Genomic DNA, 16,523 nt, shown 5'->3' with positions numbered 1-16,523 from the left:
TCTCCCTTTTCCTTTCTTCCAGTATATTCCTCTCTTACCCCGCCCCCACACACATAGATAGAGATAAAGATAGATATTAGATATATCATCCTTTAATATTCAACTTAGACCTGTGTCCTCTACATATATATAGCTGCTACATGAAGCCATATGAGGAAGTTCTTATGAGTTGCAAGTGTCATTCCTTCATGTAGGAATGTAAACAGATAATTCTTATTAAGTCCCTTATGATTTCCCTTTCCTGATTACTTCCTTATGCTTCTTCTGAATCCTGTATTTGAAAATCATATTTTCTATTCAACTATTTTTGTTTTTGTTTTTGTTTTTTTAATTACGGAAAGTCCCTTATTTCTTTAAATGTTCACCTTTTCTCCTAAAGGATTGTACTTATTTTGGTTGGGTAGGTGGTTCTTGGTTATAATCCTACCTTTTCTGCTCTCCAGAATATAATATTTCAAGCCTTCTGATCCTTTAATGTAGAATCTTGTGTTATCACGATTGTGGCTCCACTATACTTGAATTGTTTCTTTCTGGATGCTTACAATATTTTCTCCTTGATCTTGGAATTCTGGAATTTGGCTGTAATATTCCTGGGAGTTTTCATCTTGGGATCTCTTTCAGGAGATGATTAGTAGCTTCTTTCAATTTCTATTTTTACCCTCTGGTTCCAATTAGAAAGACAGTATTTCTTATTTTTATTATTATTATAGCTTTTTATTGAAAGAACATATGCATGGGTAATTTTTCAACATTGAGCCTTGCAAACACTTCTGTTCGTTCCTTCTCTCCACCCCCTAGATGGCAGGCAATCTCATACATGTTTAACATGTTAAAGTATATCTTAAATACAATATATATGTACATATTTATACAGTTCTCTTGTTGCACAAGAAAAATCGGATTTAGAAAGAAGGTAAAAATAACCTGGGAAGAAAAACAAAAAATGCAAGCAGTCCATACTCATTTCCCAGTGTTCTTTCGCTGGGTGTAGCTAGTTCTGTTCATCACTGATCAGTTGGAACTGAATTGGATCCTCTCATTGCCAAAAACAGCCACTTCATCAGAATTGATCTTCATATAGTATTATTGTTGAAGTGTATAATGATCTCCTGGTTCTGCTCACTTCACTCAGCATCAATCAGTTCCTGTAAGTCTCTCCAAGCCTCTCTATATTCATCCTGCCGGTCATTTCTTACAAAACATATTCCATAACATTCACATACCATAATTTACTCAGCCAATCTTCAATTGATGGGCATCCATTCAATTTCTAGTTTCTAGCCACTATGAAAAGGGCTGCCACAAACATTTTTGCATGTACAGATCCCTTTCCCTTCTTTAATAGCTCTGTAGGATATAAACCCAGTAGTAACACTGCTGGATCAAAGGATATGCACAGTTTGATAACTTTTTGAGCATATTTCCAAATTGCTCTCCAGAATAGTTGGATCCTTTCACAATTCTACCAACAATGCATCAGTGCAGGACAGTATTTCTTGATAATTTCTTAAAAGATGGTGTCTAGTCTCTTTTTTTGATCATGGATTTCAGGTAGATCAATAATTTTAAAATTATCTCTTGGATCTATTTTCCAGTTCAGTTGTTTTTCCATTGAGAGATTTCACGTTGTTTTCTATTTTTTCATGTTTTTGGTTTCTTTTATTGTTTCTTGATTTCTCGTAAATCATTAGCTTCTATTTGCCTAATTCTAATTTTTAAGGAACTATTTTCTTCAGGGAACTTTTGTCCCTCTTTTCTCATTTAGCCAATTTTGCTTTTTTATTTTTATCTTATTAGCTTTTTATATTTCCTTTTGCATCACTCTCATTTTTCTTCCCAATTTTTCTACTATCTCTTATTTGGTTTTCAAAATCCTTTTTCAGCTTTTTCCATGGCCTGAGACCAATTATTATTTTTCTTGGAGGCTTTGGATGTAGGAGCTTTGACTTTATTACTTTCTTCTGAGTGTGTGTTTTGATCTTTCTTGTCACCATAATAATTTTCTGTGGTCAGAATCTTTTTCTGTTGTTTGCTCAATTTAATTCTTTATTAAAGTAGAGTTCTGTTTCCCAGGTGGAAGGTATAACGTCCCAAGCTTCAGGGGTTTTATGCAGCTGTTTTCAGAGATCTTTCTAGGAATCTGACTGTAAGCATTCTTTTCTGCTCTGGAATTGTAAGGATAGTCCCCTTAGACATCTTAGACATTCCCTTAAAAAGACATCATGTGAGCTGAGGCCCACAGAAGCTGCTGGCCACCACTGCTACTGTCACCAGCCATGCATACTCCTAGTTTGCAGGTTTCCCAAGGCCCTCTCACCTTATTGGCAAACTTTTCCGGCTGACCTTATAAGTTGTCTTTGGTGTCTCTGGGCTGAGAGATCTGAAAACTGCTAGTACTGCCTATGATTCAGAGGCTCAAGGTCTAATCCTACTTTGTTGGCACATGGGGACAGGCTGGGACTGGGGCTGGAGCTGTGCTGGCTTGGAGCCTGTGCCAGGACTACCCTGGACTCCCACTCTGGTGCAACAGACCCCTTCTGCTGACCTTCCAAATTGGTCTTCAGCAGGAAAGTTTTTCCACTCCATCTTTTCATAAGTTCTGATGCTCTAAAATTTAAGAATTGTTATTTTAAAAAATTTGGAGGGATTTGGGGGAAAGCTTCACAAGTCCCTGCCTTTATTCTACCATCTTGGCCCCACCTCCTTGGTAAAAGTAGTTTAAAAAAATATTTCATTGATGCTGATTTCTTTTAAATATTACTGTAACTTCCCAATGGCAATTCTCTCCAAAATAGAATTGTCTCTTATAACACATAAATACAGGTAAGCAAACAAATCAACACTTTGGTCACATCTGAAAATGCCTGCAGCATTCTGCACTTATTGTTCATTAACTCTTTGCTGATAGGCAAGAGGCATTCTTTACTATAAAGTTCTCTGAAATCATAATTAGTCACCACTGATTCTAAATCTTTTAGTGTTGTTTTCCTTTACATTATTGTAATGATCATGGAAAATGTTCTGACACTACTTCCCTTTGGGTCAGTCCATATAAATCTCACAAGATTTCTCTACATGCTTCAAAATTTCCATTTCTTATGGTACCATGTATTTTCCTTTACATTATTAATATGTCACAATATATTCAATCATTTTCCAATCACTGAATACTTATTTTTTCCTTCCAGTTTTTTGCTATTATGAAAACCACTGCTCTAAAATATTTTCATATATATTAAGCCTTTCCCTCATTCTTCAACCTCCTTTGAGTTTATATCTAAGAGTAGTTTGGGTCAAAGGGTTTGCTTTTGTGTAGTGACTTTTTTAGAATAATTCTGCATTTGAAGATTTTAGAAATTATTTTTCGTGTGTGTATGTGAGATTTTATATGTAGAAATACATATATATATACATGACTATGTGTACATATATACATGTATATGCCAAGTTACACTGTAATTGCTTTAAAAGTAGGATCGCTCTCCCATTGAGGAGAACAAATTCTTAAATAATATTTTGAATCTATTTGGTAGTGAATAAATACCAATCTAAATGACTAAAGATGTGCTATACTATGATGTGAATGTACTCAAACATATGTAATTTCTTCTTTATGTGTATGTTTTCCATCTAATATAGGAAAATCCACTCACACTGTTAAAGGAATTATCAATGATGAAGTCTCGATATAAGACTTTGTGTGCCCAATTGGAACAAGTTGCTGTTGAACAGAAAGAATCTATGAATTGTATTCGTGCTACTTTGAATAATACTATGAAAATGGTACAACACCTAGAGCAACAAGCCGATCTGGAGGTAATGCTTCCATTTGGTAAATGGAAGTGGTCATTTTAAGTTCTCTGTGTCACAGAACAGAAAGGACAAATTTTGAAAATGTTTAAATGACTTTTGCACTTAGGGTTATAACAGTTGGCTTCCTAAAGTCACAATTTAAATCATCATCTTTTACATTCTAACTTCAGATCCCATCATAATGTGTAGCTAACCCTTGGTTTATTATGTTTTATTTTGGGGGGTAAGGGATTATGTTATTAAGAGAAAGGGAAGCAAGTTATCCAAACTCTAGCGATTTGATCTTTCTTCTTAGAAACAACACTATCAGGATTTCAGAAGAACTTTTTCTTTCTCTTATCTGTGCCTTCAAGAAACATTTCTTATTTTCTTCAAACTTTATACCCTGGCTGTCAGCAAGTGACTTCACCTTTTACTTGACAGAAAGATTGGAGCTTAACTTAACTGAGTTCCTTCAGTTCCTGTTCTATACATCCTAATTCTTCTCTTATCTCTATCCTTTCTTCCTTTTCTGTCAAATAAGAAAAAATAGCTTATTTTTTTCCCCCAAGTTAACCCACTACTTGTATCCTCTACCCCATCTTTTCCTAACTTTGGCATATCCCTTCTCCCTCCTGCAACTCTGTTCTTCCATTTTCCACTAGATCCCTCTTCTTCAACTTTAAAAGATCTAAATCTTTCAAAATCGCAGGAGGTAATAATTTTAAATATTTCTGCCAAGCTTATATGTAGCCTATCACATTTATTCCATTATAGAACTTTTTAAAAATTTATCTTTGACCCTTAAAACTGAGACTTAAAGATTGGAACAGTTTTCATCTTCACTGTTGCTGTAGTCTACTATTGGTGTGTCAATTCCTTTACTATACTTGTAGCAATAAAATTTGCAAAGTATCTCTCCAGGAAAAATACAGGATAAATGGGTATAGAAACCTTTTGACACAATGGATAGAGATCTGGGCTTGGAGTCAGAAGTCGGCTTCAGGACTAGGTTGGCAGTGTGGTGCAATGGAAGGAGCTGTAGATTTGGAGTCAGAGATCTGAGGCCCAAATTCTACAATGTTTCCTAACTCTCTGTACATTAATTAACTCACTTAACCTCTCCAGACTTTAGTTTGCTCATATATAAAGAGAGAAGAATTGAAGTGTAAATCTATTTTCAATCTAAATCTAGATCCTTTTGTAGGATCCTAATCCATCCCTATGCATAGTATGTATGTGTATGTATATGTATATATATATAAACTCAGGACTCTGCCCTAAGGCATCTCCTTTTGGTGATCTCATTACTTTCCATTGATTCAGCTACCATTTCAGACAATCTTCAAGTATTTATTGTCTGCTGTGTGCCAGACCCTGGGGATATAGTAAAAAAAGAAATAACTCCTTTCCTTAAGAAACTTGTTAGGGGAAACAACATGTATATATGTGACTAAATATAGTAAACACAAAAGAAGATACAAAATAGTTTTGGGTGGGGACAACTGGGGTCTATGTAGCAGGCAGAGAGAATATGAGAAGGGGAATAATACTGAATAATTTATCTGGAAAACTAAACTAAAACCAGATTAAGATTAATGTCAAATCCAAACAGATGATTTTCTATCTTCAGTTAGAGTCAGTATAGAGACTTGTTAGCAGGGAAATATCATTTAGGAACATCATTGGCTCCTGTGTAAAGGATGGATTGGCAAGGAGAAAGAGTTAGTTCAGGAAGATTTATTATAAGAATCTAGATTACAATAATGGTTTTGTGAACTGAGAGTAGGAGGAAGATGGAGGCAATTTTGAGAGAGTAATGTTGATATTGACTAGACTTGACAACTGATTTCCTGATTATTTGCTGGACATTTCACCCAGATGTCACATTGATAACTTAAATTCATCATGTATAAGACAAGGACTTTTCCTTCAAGTCTACCTTTCCTCCTAACATCCTATTTCTGACTAAAACTTTGGCTTTTAATTTTTTTTTTTTCATTTTTCTACTCACCTAAATTCAAAACCTAGGAATCATCTTCAGCTTTTCATTCTCTTTTACTAGCCCATATCCAATCAGTTGTCAAATCTCATTGATTCCACCCCTTCAACATTTCCCACATCACTCTGGGCATAGAATGCCCACACTAGCCAAATTTTTATCACTCTTTTCCTGAACTATTGCAGTAGCTTTCTAATTGACCCGTTGCATTCAGTCTCTTCTCTTTCCAATCCATTTTCTATATAGCTGTCCCAAAGTATAAGGAATTTTCACTCCCCTATTCAAAAACTTCAATGGCTCCTCATTACCTTTTAAAGTCTTTCATAGTCTGATTTCAGTTCACATTTTCAGTGTAATTATTCTCCTGTGGCATTTTAATTACAGCCAAATACTCTGACCTATTTGCTGTCTCTCATACAAACATTTTGTCTCCTACTTAAACACAGATTGAACCCTCTACCTGGAATGCTCTCCCTCTTCACCTCATGAAATTCCTAGTTCTTTTCAAGGCTCAACCCACACCCATACCTTTCTGCTGGTGTTCAGACTTCTATTTTTTAGCTGCCTGCTGGGCATCTATACCTCACTGTCTGTCCAGCACTTTAACTTAAACCCTGTTCCTCTTCCTGACTTATTTCATGTAATGGCACCATTATAATAGCTTTTTTATTTTTCCAAATATTTGCAAAGATAGATTTCAACATTCACCATTGTAAAACTTTATGTTCAAAATTTTTCTCCCTTCTTCCCCTCTCCTCTAGGCAGCCAGCAATCCAATATAGGTTAAACATGTTGTACAATTCTTCTAAACATATTTCCATATTCATCATGCTACACAAGAAAAATAAGATCAAAAAGGGGAAAAAAAAAAACATGAGAAAATAACAACAAAGGTAAAAATATTATGCTTTGATTCACATTCAGTCTCCACAGATGCAGATGGCTTTTTTCCATCACAAGTCTATTGGAATTGTAATAGCACCATTATTAACCCAATTATCTTAACTGGAAACCAGTGCTGTCTTAGAATTATCTTTTACCTTCTCCCCTACAAGCACATTTAGTCAGATGCTCCTTTCAGTTCTACTTCTGTGATGGCTTTTTATTCCAGCCTTAAACATCCACTTAGAAATATGTACTCTCCCCTCTGGCTGTCCAAATGCTACTCATCCTTCCAAATCGAGTTCAATTCATTTTCCTCTATGAAATCTGTCTATCCCAAAGTAAGCTTTACTGCTTCTAAATTCCTTTAACACTTATTATCTAGGTAATTCATTCAGCATTTACTCATATTCTTATTTTGGTAAATCTTGGCTTGTTATCTAAGTTTTCTCTTTTTAAAACTAGTTTATAAATTCTTTGAAACATTTTTTTTAATGATGTTACCTGTCTCCCTTATCTCCCTTCCCCTTCCTCCCCTTCCCCCCCACTTAGGATAGTACTTTGTACAAAGTACATATGCTAGCCTGTTCATCTAAATGATTGATGGCACAGTGAATAGAGTGCTGGGCCTGGATCAGGAAGATCTGAGTTAAAAAATGGCTTCAAACATTCACTAGCTTTGTAAATCTGAGCCAGTCACCTGATCTTTGTTTAACTTCAGTTTTCTCATCTATAAAATGAGGATAATAATAGCATCTACCTCCCAAGGTTGTTGTAAGGATCAAATGAGATGATAATTGTAAAATTCTTAGCACAATGCCTAACATGTAGTAAAATGCTAAATAATCGTTGGCTATTGTTATTACCATTTTCATACAAATCTAATTTGCCCTTTCTAAAAATGGATTTACTTTATGGAATTGTAAAAAAAATATATAAAATAAAAGACTAAAGGAGAGAGGTGGATATGAATGTGATAAAGTCTCTTTAAAAATTGGCATAGCATAGTCTAATATATTTAATTGATTATTCTTTCTCTTCTGTAATTTGAGATCATATAAGTAGTAAAACTGTAAAAAATGTATTTTGCTATAAAATTTAGAAGCCTAAAGAATATGAAATAAGGACCATGTTGTATTCTTTCTTATCTAGTTGTCACCTCTGACTAAGGAAGAACAGACTGCCATACAGCAATTACAATCCCATTCAACATGCCAGACTTCAGGAGGAATCGACTTGCATAAGACAACTCTAATGTAGTTTTCTAGCATGAGTTTTCGTATGTACTTATTTAACATTTTGTTTTCTATATGTATATTGTTTTTATTTTGAAAAGTGAAAAGAACAAATAGCACTTCTAAATTTGGAAGGAAACCTGAAGTAATGTATTTCAAAGAACTGTTAGGTTATGTTGTGTGAATTTCCATTTAAATAATTTGTATAATTATCTGCTAATTAAAATTCAGTCCAATTAAAATACACATGTACGTAATTCAAAGTAAGAAAAGAGGTTAATGGCTGAGATAGAAGATGTGGAAATTCTGAGGGGAAATGGAAAAAAGATACAGAGGGACCCTGGGAAAGTTCATAAAATAAGAGGCTAAAAAATTAAGAATTGACCAGACAGTAAGAACATCTGCAGATGAATACATCTGTTTTAATTAGTTCAATTATTTGAACATTTATTGGGCACCATTATGTATAACTTATTATGCTAGATGCTTTCCTGATTTTATGTACATAATCATATTTAGATGAGTATAATTAAGTAGTGATGGAATAGTTTGATGGAAAGGCCATTAGACCCATCTGGTTACTTGAGTTATATGCCCAGTTTGGGGCTATATAGCTTGATTAGCTTTGAGTATTCATTTAAGATTTCTGTGCTTCATTGTCCCCATCTGCATAATGGGAATAATATACCTTTCTCAGCCTACTTCACAGAGATACTGTGAGAATAATTATTCAATCAAGAAAAAACATGGCTGAAGATACTTCTAAAAATAAAAGGAAAAGAAGAAAGTTTTTATCACCTATATTATTTTTTTTGCTTAGATGTCATTTGGTGTAAATAATTGTTTTTATCCATGTGGCTGATTCTGGGTTAACTGTGATTTATAAGCCTTCCTGTGTAACTTAAGATATAATTGAAAAGCTATGAGGTGTATCTGAAAAGATATCAAATCGACTTCCTATGTGGCCTATGAAATTTCATTCTGTTGACCCATTCTGCCATCTAGCCTGGCTGGTGTTTTTCCCATAAACTGGTGGACATGGTCTCTGTAAAGGCCTTTGTATTTTGACTTGATTTTCATCCATCCTTCGGCACAGCAGTTGTTTTTTATTTGGTATTTCTATGTTATACATAAAAAAAAGACTAGATAAGTAGAATTCGAAAGAAATATGCAGCTGCCTTTATTCATTATTAGCCTTTCTTCCCTGTTAGGTTTCAATAATAGTACAAGGAGAAAAAATAAATGGTTATTTCAGCTTTTAAAAATCTGCCAAAATTGCAAATAATTGAGATTTTGTTGTTATTTTTGAAAGAAAATAAAAGGTATTTTTAAAATTCCTGTTCAGAGAAATGGCAATATGATTATGTTGGTAGTTTGCTTCAAGCAGCCCTTTTCCTTGAGTTAGTTTAGGAGAAGACACAACTTTGCTAAATGAATTTCCTGGCAGCTGAGCAGATCATGAGATGATGGCTCTAAAATAGCTATATTTGATGTCAATTATCATAGGTGAAATTGGAAGGAGTTCGAAAGAACATCAAGCTAACAAGATTGTTGATAGTACAAAGTAGGAATTAAATAGTATAATTTATCACAATTTTTAAAATTATTTTATTTAAAAAATTTATTTATTTAAAAATTTATCATAATTTTTAAAATTAGAAGTCAGAAAATAAAACTTTTTATCTTGTTTGACTCACCTTGATTGAAATTTTCATCACAACTTTAAAACCAATAAATGTTCTTCAAACTTCCAATAGATATCAACTTTGTGAAAAGTTGTGAATGTATGATTTTGTTCCTGAATAAGGCTATGGTTTCTATCTGCTAGATAATTCTTTTGGCAATTGGGATTAAGTGACTTATCAAGAGTCACACAGCTAGGAAGTACTAAGTGTCTGAGATCAGATTTGAACTCAGGTCCTCCTGATTTCAGGACTGATGCTCTATCCACTGCACCACTTAGCCCCTGTTAGATGATTCTTGATCTGTTTCATTTAAAATATGCTCTTTGTGCTGAATTTAGATTTATACCTTCAGGACAATCCTTTTTAATATCTTTGGTCAAGGACTGTTCATTTTAGCCTTTGTAATTCCCCTCTTCTAGTAGAGTGCATTGCAAATAGTTATGCCTTTACATAAAACCTTATTGAATTGAATTGTAGATAGATATCTATCTACATTGCCAAGCCTAGCTAAAATAATATAATTTTAGATCTTCCAGAACCTCATTGTCAATGTAGGCATTGAGAAAACCTAAAACTTCATGTTGCACAGTCTTGATTATTTTTTATTATGAATTACCATTTCTGAAATTTAATTAGATGCAACTATTTCTGGAAAAACGTAATTTTTTAATTTGTTTTGTTTTGAAGTTCTGGTAAAGCAAGCTGCCTTAACCAAAGAGTGAGTAGGACTAAAAGAAAAATAAATTTAAGTACACCTAGGAATAACTTTTTGATACTCATTCATTGCTAGATGTAATTCATGTTTTCTATAATAAGCCTGAATTGTCCTTAAACTCCATTAATCGATTATATTTAATTAATATGGGCATAATAGATAACAATGCATATGTAGAGATACAGAGGCATAATATTTGAATACTCCATCAAGTTCTTAATGGATGCTATTGAACCATGCTGACCAAAAAATCCCTCATTTGCCACCTTCTCAGCCCAAGAATACCTATATACATATACTGAGGTAGAATAAGAAGAGTGGCCAGGGTAATAGTTATTACATTGAAAAGTCTTGCGATTCTTAACCACAAGGGGGCGCTAAGAGCAGGGAAAATAGCAATCCTCCTTTGCTCTTCTTCTAGACTGAAGCTAAATATCCTCCATTGTTCTTTGCTTTTTCATCTGTTCTGGCCTCTGTCTCTTGTTAAAGATAGAGAGGTCCCTGTAGGCCTCTAAAGCTATGAAAACTTTTATTTGAAACCATCTCCTTTATCCTTTCCCCTAAACTAAATGAATGAAAAATGGCAGGGAAATGACCAATTTGTGTTTATACAAATTATAAATATTGGAGCCCTCTCACAGATTGAGCATTCATTTGAAGGGTTTCATTTGGATTAAATTTGCACATTGAAGCAATATAATCAAGATGAGTATTGTAGGAAGAGGTGGTAAAGGGAAACCATATTAGCAATGAATAGTTTTTCATTGTTATTTTTATGACATCAAGAACATCACATTTTATTTAAGAATTGGAAAAAATAATCAACAGCTGGAGTAAAATCCATTTTAAAGTATTTAAATTAAACATTTATTTACATAAAAAGAAGAGTAGAATAATTGTTTTCTCACTCTGGGGCAGGCTGCCAAAAGAACCAAGCCTATGGGACTGCTCTAGGTACGTAAAAATGGATTTTATATAGCTCATTACAAATTATTAAGCCTGTGTAGTAGTAGGGAAATTCAAAATCATCAGCAAATTAATGCAAAAACAATATAGTTTGAGAGACTACCATAGACAATTGGAAAATATAGAGGCAGTTCAGTGCTATATTGAATTCATAACTGAAAGCTGATTGACAATGCCAGTTTCATCCACAATGGGCTACGGTTTTATCAAGCCTGAAATAAAGATATTTATATTGTTAGGATGTATATGTATACACACATGTGTTTTATACAATATACTTATAGATATGTATATATAGAAAGATATAGATATACATCTCATTCAGAAATCTGATTAGGAAGAATATTATGTAAATGTAGGGAAATATGCAACTAATAAATCTTTTTCAGCTTTTTAGTATAGTTTTTCATTATAATACTTGAATATTATTTGGTCTGGTGTGAAAGTCAGTGTTTTGTTGGAGTGAATATGTTGAAACTGTGGTAGAAGGGTAAGGCTGTCTCCTGTTCAGGCAGCTATCTTGTCTAGAAGTCATTTTTACTGAAGAATTCATCCTCTTTATACTGTAAAAATCAGAAACCAAATTTTAAGATTCTGAAAATCTATAACTATGTTCTGTGCTTTTTTGCATCCCCTCATGAGTTACTCTGGTCTTCAGATGAGTTGGTTTTCAGGTGACAAAACATAAGTAGTAGCCCATAGGCAAAGCTGGTCCAGCTTTGTAGAATCCTCCAGAACTTGAATTCTTCTAACAAAGGTTTCTCAATTTCCTTCACCTCATTTCCATGCCACTGAAGCATCAGAGAAAGACTTTAGTGTAAGGGCTTAATTACCTAATTAAGGTAAAACCTAGTTACCTAATCAACTATTATCTACCTTACATCTGTAAGGTTATTGATTAATACAAGTTGAATGTTAGCATCCTAAGGAAACAAGCTTCTTAATGATTCATACCTTATCCTCTTTTAGAAAGATTTGAAGCAATTTGTAAAATTAAATATTTAAAATAGAGCAATTTAAACTTTCTAAATCACATAACCAAACCAAAAAAAAAAAAAAAAAAAAACCAACCCCATAATAAATAAAAGCATATAACACAACCAAATAAAATGAGCAGAAGTTACCAGATACTTGAAATTGGTTCATTTCTGAAGTTGCACACTAAGTTTAGCACTATCTTACCTGGTAGTTAAGATAAAGAGGGATACATGTTGATATGCATTTTATTTCTTATTGTCTGTTTAAAAGAAAAGGTGTAAGTTTGTTTGAAGATACTCTTTTGTCTGGTGATGAATTTCAAAGAAAAACATTTATCACATGGATCCTTATGTCAGGGATATTGGATAACAGCAGTAGTTTTATAGAAGACACAAATTAAAATTGGCATTTCTTATATGAGCTCTATAAAAGTTGAGGCATAACATTAAATTTTAACTCAAGCATTTTTGTCTTCAGCTGAGCAAATATAATCTAGGTATATTACTTTCTGATGAGCCAAATTAATTCAGTTTGGAGAGTCTAGCACTAAGATATCAAACATGGAACCCATTACAACACTCTCTGGTGTGAACTGAACCAGATAAAAATGTAATTGGAAAACATTTAAGAAAACAAATAAAATAGAATAAAATAGATAATATTAACATGCTGTTTTCTAAGTCAATATGCAGTCCTCAGGGATCCTTATTTTTGGACTGAGTAGCCCTGTTTGTATTTGCATTATTGTAAAGGAGAGTTAAGTTTTCTGTTAAACTGTCTCTTTCAAATACCAAACATCTCTAGGGGGCTATTGACAAGTACAGGATTATAGTCAATTCATAATGAGTTCCTGAAGTGTTAATATTCTGTGTTCCTAATTGATGAAGGATCCATATGCTTTGCAAATCTGCTGTGTCAAAAGCAGAAGAAAAATTCTATTATGAAGATTTTGGGGCATGATTTACTGTTTGGTTGAAGCAAAGTAATAGCCCACTTCCATGCCTAAGTATATTATTGAAGAACCTGGGGATAAAACTAAATATAAACACCAAGTGCTTTGCTAAGCATTCAAAGCCTTTCCTTTATAACTCAGCCTTTTCCTGCCTTTTCAGTTTTCTTATACTTACTCTTCCATGAAATTATATTGGCCTCTTTCTGGCACTCTCTCTAAGTTGTTCTCCCTGCTCTGCCTTTGTCTCACTGATTTACACTAACTTCCTTTAAGTCACAACTAAAATTCTTTTATTAGAAGCCTTCTTCAACCTTCCTTATATCTAGTGCCTTCTTTCTGTTAATTATTCCCTATTTATCCTTTTTATAACTTGTTTTATATGTATTTGTGTAATTGCTTATATGTGTTCCCCATTAGATTGTAAGCCTCTTGAGGACAGGGACTAATTGTTGCCTCTTTTTGTATCCCCAATGTTTAAACACATAGTGGGCTTCTAATGTTTGTCTGTTGTTTATTAAATTGATTAGTATTTTCCTCAAAAGGCAGCTTTATAGACATTATGTAGATAATATTTGATCCAGATGTCCAAGTACTCTTAACAGTATCTAACCTGGTATAGAATTTTGAATTTTTGAAAAGCTTTAAGAGCAAATCCTCCATCTCAGCCATAAAAGAACCTTTATACAGTATCTGATTTTAAAGTGGAGTTGCACTTCAATGGGTATACATAAATTTGAATAATGAATTGACCTAAATGAAGGTTTTGCTTTGCTTATTTAGTATTATTCCTTTAAACAGAATGTTAGACTTTGGAATGACCTCAGAAATAAACCAGTGCAGCCCTGTAAACCAATATAATAATTTTAGTTTTAATATAGTTGATGCTTAGCTAACAGGTACAACTACTTAAGTGCATTTCTAGTTAAACCTAAAATTTTCATCTGCATCAATGATGCTTGCCTTTCTTTTTCCACAATTGTAAGACAAATAGATAAAACATCTCAGAGTTATACCACGTTATAAGTTAGAAGCAAGTAGATGCAGCTGTTTTTATACTTTCTAAGATTCTAACTTTCTGTAATCAATTCCTATTCATTCAGATTTTAGCGATAGTATTCTTTACGCTTCAAAGAAGCAATTGCTCCAGGTAAATAGGAACTATACCTATGAAGTTACTGAAGATAAATAATTTTGCAAGGGTTAGTTAGGGCTATATCATTTGATATGATCAAAAGAACTTCTGCTAGAGCCTTTTACAGCTTACAGAGCATACGATATAGTGAAATAAAATAACTTGTTTGTGATGAGCTTATTTGCATTTGATAAATGTGGTAGGATTCTTGAAAGCAAGATTTGGACAAACCTACTTGCCATGAACTTATATTAAGAAATTCAAGAATCCAAGAGCAAGAATGTCTTGTGAGGGACTCAAAGGTTAAGTCTAGCAACAAACTTCAAATAATCATTTGGCCCTAATAAAATTAGCTTCATGCTGTGTTAGGAACTCTTGATATTGATGGCCCAATTTGTTTAAATTGGAATATTTTGGAGCTCCTACTACATACTATTTATAAGGCACTGATCAACATATTTGCTCACTTTTCATCCCACTGAAGCTTGTGAGGGAGTTGCTCTTCAGTTTGGTGTACTCGGTGTATTTTGATACTGAGAGTTCATGTTGAATCTGAAAACTCTGAGAAACTCTCTACCACTGTAGTATCTATGGTCCAGCTCCATTAGTCCTCCTGTGAGAGGACAGTAAGACTTTTAGACCAGAGCCCTGGTTACTGGTTTAAGGAAAAGCTTTGTCATAATATATATTATGGGCAACAGGGTACTCAAATTTATATTTGGTATTGTCTCTGCTCATTGAATCCATAATTTCTCAGTGGGATCTGTTAAAATAAAATAAACTTTAGGGAATGTGATTTCTACATTTATTTATTGGGATAAATGGAAACTTGATGATAAAATTTTATTTTTAAATGCTGAATTAAATTTAAAAATTAATAAATTTGAATTTTTATTAAATATTGGCAATAGATGTCTACATTTGTAAGGAAAATTTCACCAGCATAATAATTTTGGTAATCAGTCTTCCTAATCTTTTTTTAATGATCTTTACCCCTTTTTTGTAGAACTTTACTGAATATGATGCTAATGAACAGATGATACAGATGAATGTGAAAGCCAGGAGCCCAAGAAGTCTGAAAAAAGTTGAATTTAAGAAAAGTGGAAATAGTAAGATGAACAAAGGATGTCTTTGTTTTTATGCATGGAATGACCATTATCTCCTCATGTACCAGGAAGCTGTTATTTCGACAGTGATGATAAATAAATAAATAAATGGATTATGAGAATTGCTTGTGTTGTATAACCATTTGTAATGTGTGCATTAAAACTTAAAAAAAAAATCTGTAAGCCATTTATTTAAGTACTCTTTTTAACTGCATCATGTTTGACTTTTGTATCCTGAGAATTGATCTAGGTTCTCTATTTAGTGAAGTAGAAACTCAAAATGAAAATGGAACATAGAGTGTTTCTTTGGAGCTTTACGTCAGAAGTCTTTTAGAGTTTAATAAGTTGCTATATTTGAATATTAATCTTAGTTTTTCTCTTTAGGAAAGGGAGATTTAAATTAATTGTATCCACATCCCAGAAATGAAGGAAATATGTTATCCACAGATAAATTCCTTGGGGGTGGGAATTGTTTGCATGTAAAGTTTTATTGTCATTGCTTGGTTTTAAAGTGTTTTAGACTTGATAATTTACAGTTGTAATTTTTTTTCAAATAGGAAGATAAATATTAATGTGTGTTTTAAGAATTAAGATACAACATAATTTTAATGAGAAAAGAAAAAAAGCTTTTTGTATGTTTTCTTTTGCTATTTTACCTGGTATATTGTGATGGTACTAATTACTTTTTGCTTTCTATGATCCTGGTAGTCATTTTAAGAATTTTATTTCAAATATTGTATATCAGCCCATAACTTTATCATGTCTTAGAAGTGCAATACTCATAATAATTACTATCATTGTATTGAATTTGTTAAATTAAAAAAATATTCTAATAAGCAAAATTATTGTATTTTTCTGAAAAGTTTTTTTAAGGTTAAAGATAATCCTAATAATCCATATAAAATATTTAAAATTAAAGTAAACATAAAAATTATATGACATAAAATCAGAAGTGAGATCTAAGGCACTCATTCCATTACTCTAGACATAATACATCAAAAATTCTTGCCTTTCAATTTATGAACCTAAATTAAGATACGAATTCTTTAGAAACATATGATGTTTCAGTAAAGTAAGA

At 32.9% G+C, this 16,523-nt stretch overlaps 1 protein-coding gene across 1 annotated transcript in view; it reads left to right on the top strand.

Moving 5' to 3' along the window:
- Positions 1-16,286, top strand: part of SKA2 (spindle and kinetochore associated complex subunit 2) — a 52,487-nt gene extending 36,201 nt beyond the window's left edge. Inside the window, exons 3-5 of the mRNA XM_031966503.1 lie at positions 3,640-3,816; positions 7,829-7,955; positions 15,346-16,286. Coding sequence (XP_031822363.1) covers positions 3,640-3,816; positions 7,829-7,936 — 285 coding nt within the window. The 3' untranslated portion in view covers positions 7,937-7,955; positions 15,346-16,286. The remainder of the gene's footprint in view (positions 1-3,639; positions 3,817-7,828; positions 7,956-15,345) is intronic.
- The last annotated feature ends 237 nt before the right edge of the window (positions 16,287-16,523 follow it).

This window comes from Sarcophilus harrisii, chromosome 4, assembly GCF_902635505.1.
Source record: "Sarcophilus harrisii chromosome 4, mSarHar1.11, whole genome shotgun sequence".
NCBI lineage: Eukaryota > Metazoa > Chordata > Mammalia > Dasyuromorphia > Dasyuridae > Sarcophilus > Sarcophilus harrisii.
Note: the sequence above shows the minus strand (reverse complement) of the source record. Positions and strands in the feature narration are given on the sequence as shown.